The sequence below is a fragment of the Tetrao urogallus genome, assembly GCF_951394365.1.
Source record: "Tetrao urogallus genome assembly, chromosome: 4".
Taxonomy (NCBI): Eukaryota; Metazoa; Chordata; class Aves; order Galliformes; family Phasianidae; genus Tetrao; species Tetrao urogallus.
Window position 1 is genome coordinate 68,888,161 of NC_136817.1, and position 14,679 is coordinate 68,902,839.

The following is a 14,679-nucleotide window of genomic DNA, read 5'->3' on the forward strand; positions in this document are numbered from 1 at the left end:
TTCTAAGTCTACCCCACTTTTGAGTTTCTAGAGTAAATCAGTGAACCTCTTGCCCCTTCTAGTGAGCTAGGGTCAATGTGAAGGCTCAGCCTTCCCCCCAAAAAACTGCTCATTCAACTCAGAATTCCTCAGCCTGTGTGAATTCAATTGGAGAATCACAAGGCAAAAGGAGCCACTTCTGACACTAGAAAGCACCTCCCTACAGAAGAACATCTGACACTTTTCTAAGGACAGTCACTCCTAATGTGATTGTCCAACTGACAGGAAATTCCAGTGCTGGAGACCTCTCCCTCAGCAGAGCATTAGTGTATCTAAATGGAACAGTGACAAAATTCCACTTAAACAAAACTTTGGAGACGAGGCCCTTCAGCCTAGCTGACCAAAATAACCCCCAGCACTGCATGCAGCATGCACATTTGGGAAGCATGCATTAGTGAGTGGTCAACACGCCACCAATGAAAAGGATGACTAATAACTGTTATCTGGAAACTAATCAAGTATGGATTACCATTCCCTTCTCGCGGGGTCCCTGAATCTGTGAATAAAGTGCTCATGATTTTTTCAAAGTTACAGCTTGGCTCCGTGTTCTCGGGGTCTTCAGCAAAATGTTTCAGCATCTCTCGAAGGACGTCATCCAAAGAGGTGGCTGTTTCATCAAGGATGATGCTGGCTCTGGCCAAGAACCCATCCAGGTCTCTGTGGGCTCTGACTTCTTCCTCAAAATTCTTTAATTTCAGGTACTGTATTAAGAAGACATCACAGCATTAGATAGGTGTACCAATACCAGACAAAGGAGTAAGGTTTTGTAGTTTGCAAGACAACAGCTTTTTCTGGTACTACTGTCAACAAACCAATGATTTTAGAATCACTTTTTTCAGATCACATTGCAAAAGTAGTTTTTTTTATATTGTTAATGCATTAAAAGGCAATTTTGAGGCTTATGCTAATTGAGTCTCCATGGGTGATTGCCTGGTCACAGCTTCCACCCTGATGTTGAATGCAGTGATGAATAAATAAACCAATTTTATTTCTTAAGATAAAAGATAGCCTGCTTATGGTACCATCTTAAGCCTTCTTCTGGTTTAAACAATTCAACATGTTTGCAATGACACGGGCAAAGCTGTCAGGAAGAAATCAACTCCCAGCTCAGCAGAGTGAAGAACTACTAGCGTGCATCTCTAGGCATCCTATGTCAGCTCTTCCCAAAGAGCCATCTCTCCAAATCTTCCTAATTCAGGAGCTTGGAGAGGGAGATATGGAAATCATGCAGCCCAGTGTCTTTTTATTCTTCCTACGTTCTTAGTGTTGTCACAAGGAAATTTCCTTCCTCTCCACATAACATTTAGCTTTGAATCAGTGTGTGAGAGGAGGAAAACCAGATGGCAAGAAAAGGCCAGTACTGCCTCAACTCTGCTGGTTCTGTCTGTTGTCCCAGTCAGACTCGTAGACCTTGAAATGGAAGAAACAACCACGCTGTATTACAGAAGCTCAATTCCTTTCTTCATTTGTCAGGTATGACATTTGTTAATTGAATTATCAAACTGCAGATTTTGTTGTTCCCATTTCACAGTTCTTAGAAATCCACGCACGCAGTTAACACTCTCAGTAGTGAATCAAGGACTGACAGTCCTGTCCTACCCTTCAACAGCTTGAGATAAAACAAGGAAATAGGACTTGCATTTCATTATATGGATCTTCCATCCCACAGGAAGCTAGACAAGACGTTATGAGACAGCAGACCAGATTTTAAAGATGCATTTGATTCTACAACTCCCCTTAACCTCAGTACGATATACACTCCAAATTGCTTTAAGAAAACTGAAACCATGCTGCCTGCACAACAAAGATCTTGGCTCATTGCCCCCCCTGTTATAGGGACCACTATACTGCTCGAGTCCCTTCCTTTCACACATACCCACTCCACCTTTTCCATTTATAGGCTAGACACTAAGAAAAATGCTAATATCTCACTAATTACTGTAATTATCGCAGCAACTATCAAGTTGTCAGTACACATCCATTGCAATTAACACTGTTTTACTTTGCATCAATCATTTCTTACACAGCCTTGGAGGACTGAGACTGAGGATTCTCTGAAGGATTTCACTGCCACCCCCGAGGCTTTACTGCCATCTGCTCTTAGGAGAGGAGACAGTGACACAGCTATGTCACCATCCCACCTAAGGTGGGAGGTGGTAGAACTGCAAGTGGCCAATCCATCTTAGGCTATCACTGCATGAAAGCAGGTTAAATACCTATCACCACCTGTAATATTTGTGCTCATGAGTTCACCAGGTGACAAGAACTTCTCTCAAAGGTGTCCTGTTCCAGCTTGTTTGGCACAGAGTCCAACCTAGGATGGATGTTCAAACAGTGGAAAGATTAAACAGTCTGCAGAGGATTTAGAGGAGGTTCTAGGTGGATTTTGTGAAACAACTTTTCCTAAAGAGCAATCAGGCACTGGCACAGGGAGGTGGTGGAGTCACTGTCCCTGGAGGTGTCCAAGAACCATGGGGATGAGGGCACTTGCAGCCACAATCAGTGATCACAGTGGGGATGGGTTGGGGTTGGACTTGATGGTCTCAGAGGTCTCTTCCAAGCCTTCTGGATTTTATGATTTAACAAAAACAGAAGAATATGGAACAAAGGAAGTATAAGAAAGTTAAGGACAATTGGAATGCTGCAGCATCAAGATGGTGTCAAGAAAGCAAGAGTTTTCATGTCATCAATTTCTCACATGCTTGATAGAAGTCATCAGCAACAGAACCATGAAAGCAAGAAGTTGGCTGATAGATAACAGAAATGAATCAGAGGCATTCAGCAGATGGCTATTATCTGCCCACATCACGTCAATCAATGCCGATCCTCCACTGATCTGCACAGGACAGCAGCATTTGCTTGTTGTGTTAGGACACCAATGTCAGCAGCTTTGATGCAAGTCATGAAGATTTGACTCAAATGCAAGACCTTGCACCTGGGTCGAGGCAATCATCACTACAAGCTTGGGGGTGAAAAGATTGAGCACCGCCCTGCCAAAAAAGAATTGGGTGTACTGGTGGATAGGAGAGGGGGCCATGAGTCAGCCCTGAAAGCCCAGGCTTTTAGCAGGGTCTGTGGTGATAGAACAAGGGGAAGTGATTCAAGCTTACAGAAGGTAGATGTAAGTTGGATATAAGGAAAGTTTTTACAATGAGGGTGGTGAGGCATTGGAACAGGCTGCCCAGAGGTGTAGTTGATGCCATGTCCCTGGAGACTTTCAAGGTAAGGCTGGATCAGGCCCTGGGCAGCCTGATCTAGCTGTACCATCCCTGTTCACTGCAGGAGAGATGGACAAGATGAACTTCAGAGATCTCTTCCAACTTTAAGGATTCTTTGATTCTATAACTCCAGCTCTGCAACAATCTTCTAGCAATGCCTTCTGTAAATAATTTTCCATACCACACCCCTGCTTTATTCCCCTGCTCCTGTTCTATTACATGAAATAAGCACAATAACTACCTCTATTACCACTCCTATAACACTGAGTAAGATATACACAGAACACTGCAAGGCAGCATGCCACCATGAGAGGATATAAATACATTGCTCACCAGCTGAGACAAAGCAAGAACAAATTAGTTGAATTGCTGGTACAGCAACACCTCAGAGATAGCTCAAACAGAACCTGTTTCAGGCAGGACACCCACTGTTTTGAAGAGAAATTAATGACTACTCCTTCACAAATATTTTTAGCCAGATAGTCAAGTCACACCAGGATACTGCATGCTGGAAACTTCCTAGCAAGAAACTCAAAACAGCTACTCAATAGTCATTTTAATAGTATGCGTATCCCTAATTGCAAAGCTGTACAGTGCATCATAGCAAGAAGAGAGGCTGTCATTTCAGGAATAAGAACACACTGGAAACAGCCTCCCCTAACATTACACAAGCAGGACCCTTGGCCAACATCCATTAGACCAAGCAGCACACAATCCATGCAAAACAAAGCTTTCAACACTCATCAAGACAACCCCAAATCAACGTCATCTGCTGGCCTGCTGCTCCATAGACAAAGTCCACTTACAGAGGCTGCAAAAACCTCAGGAGAAGGTGTTCCCCAAAACCACATTGTCCTGAGCACAGTTCCACCCCTGCTGCTGCCAGATACTCACAGATGTTTCCTCAGAAGCATACTGAGATGGTGATTAAGTAGTTCAGACTGTGAGCAGATTCCCTACGCGCCCATCAAGGGACATACCAAACTTGTCCAAGACATGCATTGCCTTTCCAGCACTCCTCAAGGGAGGCAAGAGCCATGGACTATCATCAGAGGACAGGGACAGTCCTGAAGTGTCTCTCTGCACATAAAACATCTGACTGAACTCTTTTTCTTCTAGTGATGCTTTCTCCTGTGACCCAGGACCCAAATTCCTCTACATTTGAAGCACAACAATTTTACTTGTCCACCATGGCATTTTTCCCCTCTAGCCTTGCTAAAGCATGCTATCCCCTCTGGTATTTGTTGCTCTATAGCACACTAAAACACTCATGCATGAACTACAGGCCAGAATTGCAAGAACCCTACAGCTCTGAAGAAAAATGCTGGAAGACAAGATATTTTGAGCTTCCAACTATTTCTTATCAGAAGCAGATCCTGCATTTGGACTTAGAATTCCCACCTTAAGTGATCAAGTTCTTAGGTTACTTTCAGTCAAGTGCAACCAGCTCAAAGCAGCTTAGGCAGTTGTACTAGATGAGACAAATTAAACAAGTCTGTAATATTAAATTGGCCAACATCAACGATGTTACAAGTTTACACAGCCAGCCCCTCCAGCCCAGGTGGGACAAGAGATGACAGCCCAAAGCACCACAGGTCATGCTTCAGCCCCAAAGATCAAGACTGCAAGTGAAATTAAATATCAGTTCATTTCCTCTCTGCATACTTTGTACTTTCATAGTTGGAGGTCTGCAGTAACACAGCCTATGGGAGGTTTCTCATGTTTCTGCCTTATCACTATCAAGTTACTGTCTCAAGAGTAAACTAAACACTGTTTCCCAATTGTCCTCCTAAACCGAGTGTTTCCATGCATTTCACTCCTGCTGAACCTCGTGGATGCAGATCTGATTAGCGGGAATAAACAGGAAATCAAGTCACAGCAGTGTCTACGGGGTGTTTGTGCTTTCAGCTGGAAAGGAACTAAGCAGCCCGGGTCTCTGTGGTGTATGCTTGGATCCCTTCGCAGGCAGCTGCAGAAGAGAAAGTGATGAATTAACATGTCAAGGAATTGTCTGGGACAAAACACAGTGAAACAATTACAGAGAAATCGTTTGGAGAACAAGCAGCATGTTGGCTTTGTATTCTTAAATGAAGACTGAGGAATTTAGGGAAGAAGGTATTAATATATCCTGCTCTGGCCAATAAAAACCATCTCCCTACTCCCACAGCGTGCTTCAAAATCCTTTTCTCTGCTTCTCGATGAAGTCTATCACCTGGAATCCGTACTTACCTTCCTCGATGTGTGTAGTAACACGCAGCCAGCACTTTCATTTTCAGCTGGAAAAGAAAAAAGTTAAACAGTGTTACTCTCACAGGCATCTGACAGGCAGCGCAAGGCTCAGGACAAGGTGAAGTATCACTCCTGGCAGAGGACTATATCTAGAGAAAAAGCAGAGATTCAATTTTCACAACATTTCCCATATAGGAAATACAAAGCATGTACAGAAGCAGCCTTTTACCAGTCTGATCAGCCACAATTTGAGTCCTGTAGCTTTGTTTCGTTTTTCATATTCCCTATGTATTTTTACCCTTTACTACCCACCCCCTTTCCCCGCTGCTTCCCCCTCAAATCTAATTCTTAATACTTTAGGTAATCATTTAATCCCATGCATCGCTGCTTGATAGATTGAGGCTAAGATTGCATGAGTCACTCTCGTTAGGAAACCATTCTTGTCCTCGTTAAAAAGTCAACAATAACACCCAGGCACTTCCAAGGGAGCAGGCTGTAAGAGATCACACGCAGTGACTTGAGGATGAGCACATTAGTGTCCCATCAACTCACCACTCTGCCTCCATAAATCAAAGTGTAAAGCAACAGAGCTCTTGAGAAAGAAAACTGCTGTTCAGAGACTATTAGCTGTCACTCATTATGAAGTTGAGCTGCAGGGACAGAGGTGTCCAAGAGTTCCTGGTTTGAAAGACAGTGTTAACATTGTCTTAGGGTGTCCACGAAGCAGATTTTGTGATATAAACTAAAAAACAAATGAAATCCCATTGTTTTTGCCATGCCCCCCCCCCCCCTCCGCTGCCTGCAGCATTACAAACACTGCAGGTACTGTTCACCCTTCTCCCTCAAAATCTTCACCTTCCAACTCTTCCAAAGAAACCACAAGATCGTGCAGCTACTGAAATTATGAACAGTTCTTGTCCAAATAAGCACAGTGACATGGAAAAAAAACTACTCAAGACCAAAAGCCTTTCCAAGCTGTGGAAAAGTACAGGGATGTAATAGAGAGTTGCAGACATTCATGGGACATTTGTTTCTTCTACATACCTGATTTTCCAGGTCTCAGCCTCTCAGAACTGCTTCAACCCCACTCCACAGGATGATCCCACTACAAGCTCAGCCCTGCTGCCCTCTGTACTCAGCACCTTGAGTGCTGTGTTCTGTTTTGGGTCCTACACTAGGAAGGATCTGGAGCACAGCTCTTATGGGAGCAGCTGAGGGAACTGGGATGGGTCAACCTGGAGAAGAGGAGATTCAGGGGAGACCTTATGATGTCCCACAACTGCCTGAAATGAGACTACAGTGGGATGGGAGTTGGTCTCTGCTTCCAAGTAACAGTTACAGGGACAGACGTGATGTATTTACTTTGCACCAAAAGGTGACATACACACTTAAATAGTTAAAACACTGGGAATCAAACTGGAGACAGAGTTGACTCCACAGTAGAGGAAAATGGGGAGAGGACTGCATTCATCTTTAAATAAAATGGTTCAGAGGCTTTGGTTACATCACTCAACTTCTTCTAAAGTTCACTTGGACACTCTACACGTGATTAAGAGCATCACTTAAGTCTGCTGGCACAGCTGTTCCAATTATTACTGCTTTTGACACATTCTTTGGAAAGCACAAGCTGTTTTATCTTGAAAATGCTATTTATTATTAAGAAGTAAGCACGCAACTAAACCAGAAACATCAAGCATTTTCCCCAGGCTTTTCCATTTGTAGTTCTCCAGCGCTCACTTACTCAATTTACAGCCTAATTACACATGCAGAAGTATGCTGGAAGATTTGGAAGCCATAAATATTCATTGAAGAGAAAACATGTTTCGGTTTTTCAGCTTTTGCATAAAATGAATCTAGAGAAAAAAAACGCAGTCTTGAACAATAGCAAGCACGTGCTAAAAGCTGGTATCTGTGGTCTGTCCTTCACACCACGCCTTCACTTGCATGCAAATGCAACAGAAATTCATGTCGTCCTTTTATCATGCAGTATCTCTTGGCTCCTCTTATCAGCTTCAAGTGCATATCAACCCTTTCTGCTGACAGCTCTCTCAAGTACTCATTGGAACGAGCTCCGAGTGCTGCTTTATCAACACAAGCAAAAACATCTAATTACTTCTGTTGGACCAGAATAATTCAAACTTCTCAAAAAAACAAAACAAAACAAAAAAAAGCTGTTCTGGGCATAGAGGTGATGTTTTGGGAGCCTCATTCATCATTTCACCAAAGTAATGCAGTGTTCAAACTCAGTCCAGGAAGAGGAGACTGATGGATATCACCGTCCCAGTTCTGGGCTATCATTTGGAAGACCCACTGGCATGCTCTAGCATTGCTGAAGGACAACTGCAAACTAACAGCAATATAGAATCGTGATAGGACAAGAGGTAACGGCCCTAAGTCACACCAGGGGAGGTTCAGGTTGGATATGGGAAAAATTCCTTCCAACAGCAGTGAGGCACTGGAATGGGCTGCCCAGGAAGGTGGTCACCATCCCTGGAGCTATTCCACAACAACAAGTAGCACTTAGGGATATGGTTTAGAGGGCATGATGGGGATGGGTTGGGCTTGGTGATCTTCGAGGTGTTTTTGAACCTTAATGATTCTGTGAAGAATGGGGAAAAATACACACATTTCCCAAGAGTGTTTGTGTCTGGCTTAACAAACATCTGGCTTCATGTCACCTACCACAGACAGAAGAACCTGATAGGCAAACCAGGATAAAATCATGCAGGAGATTGCCCATGACATGTCTATTAAGTGATAATTATGCTCAAGCCTAAGACCAGCATGCATCTGCCTGATATCTATTTTCCTCAGCCTCCTGACACTATATTACTGCTTCCCCCTCCAGTTTTAGAGGAGCCATAAAGATGCAACACCCTCAACCTTTGCACTCACACACTTCACTCGGGGCAGAAAGGGCATGGATTCACTCCCTATCTACAGGGAGGCAGGTTCCACCTACCTATCAACCATCAACTACACCTTGCTACCAGGAATAATTTCACACCTGAGTGTCAAGATTAAGTATACTTAAGCAGAGAGATCAGGGTCACATAGCATTCCCATTTCTATTTTCATGGTTCTGCATGCTGGACAAAGCAGGCTGCACCAGTTTATATTAGGCAAGCAAGTTATGGGCATTTTATCATCTTTGTCCTCTCACACAGTTAGAGCAGAGCTGCCAGGCCTGCTGACCTTAGCTGTTAGGCTGTGCTCCAGGTTCTGCTCAGGAAAACCAAAAAGTCAGCAACACATCTCTGGCATCCCCTGGGATCACACCAAGGCAACACACACAGCCCAGATTTCTAGGAAGCACGCATCCGTGTGCGCAGCAAACGCACTGCAAGCAGCTCTCTGGGAGTGAACATCAACATTAGCAGTGGTGATGAATTGCCAACATTAGACTTGCTCTTGTGACCTTGTGTGAGCACACTTAGACCCCTGGAGGGACAAACATGGCATGCCTCCATTTTGTCCTATCCTTCCACTTGCAGAATCTGGATGGGTCCTGGATGTGAACAAAACTTCATACATGGAAGCAAGTAACGCAGCAGGAAATCTATTCCCTGTAACTTGAAGCAGTTCCACTGGCTGCCTTAATATAAAATTACTGATAGCGACACAGACAAATGAAGTCTAATTGCAGTTTTTTAGCCCCTTCTACATAATGAGATCTATGAAAAGGCAGCCCTGAAAACAAACCCACAGAAGCCTTACGCCAAAGTTTAAGGCTATTCACATTCCATCTTAGACATGGTAGATGCCCCTCCTTGAAGATGCCCAAGGTCAGGCAGGGCAGGGCTCTGAGCACTTGATGGAGCTGTAGGTATCCCTGTTCATTGCGGGGGAGTTGGACTAGATGACCTTTAGGGGTCCCTTCCAACTCAAACAATTCTGAGACTCTACGATCTCCTTTCCATTTCTTTCTTGCAATGGTCCCCAGTGCCGCCCTTAACACCTGAAGAGACCTAAAGCCATTGGGTCAAAGCAGCTCTGCAGGAGATATTTGCAGTATCTTTTCTTTGGAAGGTAGGAAAGCAAATCAGATGAGGAATGTTTTGGCTGTAGAGGTGTCAGCAGAGGTTATTTTGGATCTACGTGAGCTCCCCAGCATATCTGGGTGAGCAGGCTAATAAATGACAGAACACTACGTTAGCATTTTCACAGTCCTAAAAAAAAAAAAAATGCAAGGATCTGATGTAAGTGGAAGCACTTGAGCATGGATTGTTCTGTTTTATAAATGAAAAATCTCATTTAGGTATCGGTGATTTCTCCCAGGCCCAAAGCAAATCTAAGCTTCCACTACTTGCGTAAGGCGGATTTGCAAGCAGCAAAAACACTCTTGCTTTTACAATTTCTTGCCTTTAAAACAAAATTAAATCCCATCAACACATGTCAGGAGAAGAGCTCGTTAGCAGTAGCAGAGGTACCACTTGCTCCTTGCTGGCAGCAAGGTATTGCACAAGCAGAATCTCAAGGGGATTCTTCACTGTTCTACAATTACTGTGCTGAGTCTGGCCTCATTCCCATCAGACTTGATGGATTTGGGTTGGATAGAAAGCTTTGATAGTTGTGTCTCAACCATCCCACATTCCTAAGAGAGGGCAGTGGGCTAAGGAGCAAAAGAAAGCCAAATATAAGCTGAGTTCATCCCTCCGGCTGACAACCAGGTTAAAGGCAGGTGGCAATAAGAAACAAGCTGCCAGTCTGGTTCAGAGAGGGTGGGGAGGAAACCCTCACCTGAATACTGCTCAGCACAGGCATTGAAACAACTGACCTTTGAACTTCTCTCCTGCCACTGCAGAAGGATTGGAAAAAGGCAGCACAGAGGTACGGACAGGACAATAGAGTTGAGTACTGTGCCACTCATCACACCTCCTAACTCATAGAATCACGGAATGGGTTGAAAAGGACCACAGTGATCATCTGATTTCAACCCCCTGCTATGTGCAGGGTCACCAACCAGCAGACCAGGCTGCCCAGAGCCACATCCAGCCTGGCCTTGAATGCCTCCAGGGATGGGGCATCCACAACCCCCTCAGGCATCGTGCACTCCAACATTCACACATCACAAAAGTAAATTTTCAACAACCAAAAAAAAAAAAAAAAAAAAGAAACAATAGTTTTCATGATTAAATTAGAAGTGGGGGGGAGGGGAAGCTCATTCCTATGCCAACTGGCAGGATAAAGCACTCCAAATTTTGGAGAAGCTGTCCCAAAGCACAGGACCCAAAAAGGTGATTGCTGCTTTTGTGCAGAGCAGCCTGCACTTCCACCCCCACCTCCCTCAGCTTTGTGAGTGCTGCTTTGAAAACACCCCAGCCAGGAAATTGGGAAGGAGGCCATCCATCCCCCCCAGCACAATCGGTGCATCCACTTTCCATTAGAGTATAGGAAGCTTCAGGAGTCCAACATCCCACCCTGACATCAAACTGCTAAAACAGGAGTTATCAGATGGAACGCGTGGGTCAGCATTGTGCCTCGAGACATAAAAAGGACCTTGGTATTAATGTGAGGAAATGTGACTATTGTGTGCAGAATGATACCCATTCAGGCCCAGACCACTTGTCTCTGGACGCTACTCTCTCTGGAATATCCTTGGCGCCAGCATCCAGTGTTTCTCCTCATCCCTTTTAGGAAAGAAGAAAAAAAAGCCATCTCTGCAGGGGCTGAGTGTGAGCTGGAGCCCCATGTTTTGCAGGGAGCAGCGGTGCACGTGCGTGCCTCTGGAGCGTGTTACAGGAAACCGTTCATTCCCCGTATCTAGGAATGATCAATTGTCCAGAGGGTGGAACAGGCTTTCATTTCTCGTGAAGCGTAAAGCATGTTCCGCTATTTGCCCCCCATCCCTGCTCTAATGAAGCCACATCCTGCCTCCCCATTGGCTTTGGTTTGCCAGCGGGATTTTGCCCACCCCCCCCTCCTCCCCCTCACCCCCCAAAGCCCAAAAAAATGCTCCAGGCACCTCTCTGCAGCCAAAGCCACTGATAAAACCACCAGCTGCAAGCAGAAATGCATGATACATAAGCTGAGCAACTACAGCTTCACCGATCCCTGACCAACTGTGCTTGGGTTCAGGGAAACACTATAAACCCCTCTACAGCAGTCCAGCAAAGGGAAGGCAGGGGGGAAACAAAGCTGTTTCCAAACACCCAGGTGTAAAAACAAGATCTCAATCACAAGGCTATTTGCCTAGATGATTTAAGAGCCCTGCCAAGCAAGTGAGAGTGCCACAACTGCCTGCAGTGCCATCACCCCACACAATGTGCAGACCCACTGCAATGCCAGACTTGAGCTACCCACACGTGCCAACCTTCAGAGCCCATCTAAACTGAATTGCTGTACTAATTTGTGGGGATTTACTTCCCAGGGTGTTGCAGATGAAGCTGGAAGACAGCAGTTGAGCCACTGAGTTCGATATTTCAGCAGCAGGTTGAAACAATACCTGCAGACTCAGCTCCAAGGGAATTTAGATACAGATTTACACATAAAACACAGACTCCAATGCAATTCTAGACAGCACTAAGGCAGAAGGCTTAGCACGCTTCTAGGTGAGACGATAGGGAAGGAGCCACAAAGCCATGCAAGGATGCCTGCAAGACAATACACAGCTAGCCTGCCAGGTACTTCACAAGTTGGACTTGATGCTCCTTACAGATCCTTTCCAATTCAGGGTATTGTATGAAATATCCATGGTTTGTAACACTGATCTGGAGAGGAAAACTTCCCCACTGCACACAGACTCATTGATGCTCCCCATCCTTTCTGGTACCAGTTCCCAGCTGGAGCACCAGGCTTGATTTTCTCTAACAGTGCTGTGGGGATTCCTTACCCAGGACAGGGATGGTAGGGAAGAAGTACTTCACCCAGTGTAGGACCTCAGCACCAATTCCTGCCAAAATACACATGATGGGGTACAGATCATTAGAGAAAATTTCTCTCACAAAAGAGCAGTGATGCACAGGTACAGGTTGCCCATGGAAGTGGTGCAGCCTGGTCTGGTGACCCTGCACATAGCAGGAGAGTTAAAACTGGATGATCATTGTGGTCCTTTTCAACCCAGGCCATTCTATGATTCTATGAGTTAAGAGATGTTGTGAGTGGCGCAGCACTCATACCAGCTGTTGAAGAACTGTAGAGATGTGGTACCGAGGGACACAGTTCATGGGCATGGTGGGATGGGTTGGGCTTGATGATCTCAAATGTCTTTTCCAGCCTTAATGACTGTACGATGTTACTGTATGCCTTCACTGCTATCTCAGCTCACGTCTCAGTCTCTTTATAAACCATCCTGATCTTTGCTCAGAAATGCAGATTTGAGACTCTAAAGCATCCAGCTTCAGAGAACAACCCACCTTCATGGCAGAGCTACCAATACTGGAGTTGGACTCCATCCCTTCCGAGTCCCTTCCAACTCTGGATATTCCACAATTCTACATTTGCTGAAAACAGATGTCTTATCATCAAAACACAAGCTGGAAAACTCAGAGGCAAGAGAGAATAAAATAAGTTTTTATTGGCTTCCACAAGGAAGCAATAAAACACCCAGGATAAAGGACCCAAGCGTCAAGACTGAGAAGCATTTTAGTGCCTGTGCATCTGCACTGATTTGGGCTCAACATTCAATGCAACAACAGCCAGTATTAACTAAAAATCAGACAGGCAATACCTTAAGCCCTAGATTTCTTCAGGTTATCCTGTATTAAACACATGTGCAAGCAGCCCAGCATTTCATGACAATGGTTAATTGTCAGGGTTTTATGGGCCGTGCTACGTTTTGCTGGCTCAGTACTTAATCCCGCACAGAGGTCTTTTTAAAAACAGAATTACAGTAAAGTGCATCCAATTATGCTTGCAGCAAGCTGTACATCCATCATACCAAGATTAACATCTCGACAGGACAATAGCAGAGCTGTTACCATGCCTGTGATTTGATTTAACATTACCTGCCAGCACCCAGCCCCTTTGCAGGGGGAGATTTTTGGATTGTGGACCAATGCTACACTAAGGTAGGAGGAAACCTTGTAGCTTGCCATAAGATCTCTAAAAGAGAATCTGGATACCACCTTCAGCTAAGAAAGCAAACTGCAATGACCAGATAAGGCATGTAGAGGCTCACAGACAGTCTCCTTAAAAGTTTTCCTGCCATAGATTAAGGAACTATGCTTTAAGCAGGGTGTGCATCAAACACTAGGGGCCAAACCAACACAGACAGCATTGAAGATCTCTCTACAAATGGTCTTCAACAGTCTGCATGGCACAAAAGGGTAACACCAAGCTCCTTAGCACAAATAGGAAACAAAAGCTTCACAGAGTGACCAGGCATTGGCACAGGCTGCCCAGGGAGGTGGTGTAGTCACCACCCCTGGAGATGTGACACTGAAGGATATGGTGGGGTGGATGTGATGACCTTGGGAGGTCTTTTCTAACCTTAATGATTCTACATGAAAGAGACCTTTAGACTCAAGGGCTTCTTTCAACCAGCTTTAAGAAAGCAAGAAAACAAGAGGAAGATGAAAAGATATCATTCCCACATTCACTTTTCACTGTGTTTAAAGAACATCAGAATCTTTGGTGCATGAGCTCATTTTGGAGTTGGAAATGAGCTGTGCAAGGGAGGGTCTTGCACTGCCTGGAAAAAAACTTAATGCTTTCCTCACTCCCCAAAGCTGGAAACAAGTGCTATAAATGCACAGCATTCATGGGTTAGGGATTCAAAGCACAGATATAGAAGAAAGTAACCAGAGAGCAACAGCAATGCAAGGGAATTTCTGAACTTCCCCACTCCCTTACAGAGTTAAGCAAGTAGCATTACATGCAGAAATACCTTGGCCATGGCATAGTTAGACTTAATTTCTGGGAATAACTTAGATTGAAAACAAGGATTGTTTCCCCACTGCAATCCCTCCACCCCTAGCAGTTCAGGCTGCTTTCACAAGCCAAGTTGAGCCCCAGCAACTCTTCTTTCAACCACCCAAGAAATCAGCCATGCCTCCGTGTCCAGGGACTGATTTGATATGTACAGAAATCAACTCTAGAAGATGCTTCATCAAAAGCACCTTTGATGAAGAGCTGACAGCCTAGATAAATTAAACACATGGATTCTGAGGAGCCCTATGCTTGATAATCACTAAAGAACCTGGATTTTTTGATACCTGGCCCACTTGGTCACTATCAAACAAACAAACAAGGC

General features: G+C 44.6%; 1 protein-coding gene across 1 annotated transcript in view; it reads right to left on the bottom strand.

Moving 5' to 3' along the window:
* The window catches only part of SLC4A11 (solute carrier family 4 member 11), a gene marked incomplete at its 3' end in the record, with an annotated part of 72,121 nt that overhangs the window by 44,489 nt on the left and 12,953 nt on the right, over window positions 1-14,679 (bottom strand). The window contains exons 3-4 of the mRNA XM_079534550.1: window positions 5,487-5,533; window positions 509-740 (exon numbers count right to left, since the gene is read on the bottom strand). Of these exons, the coding sequence (XP_079390676.1) occupies window positions 509-740; window positions 5,487-5,533 (279 nt within the window). The remainder of the gene's footprint in view (window positions 1-508; window positions 741-5,486; window positions 5,534-14,679) is intronic.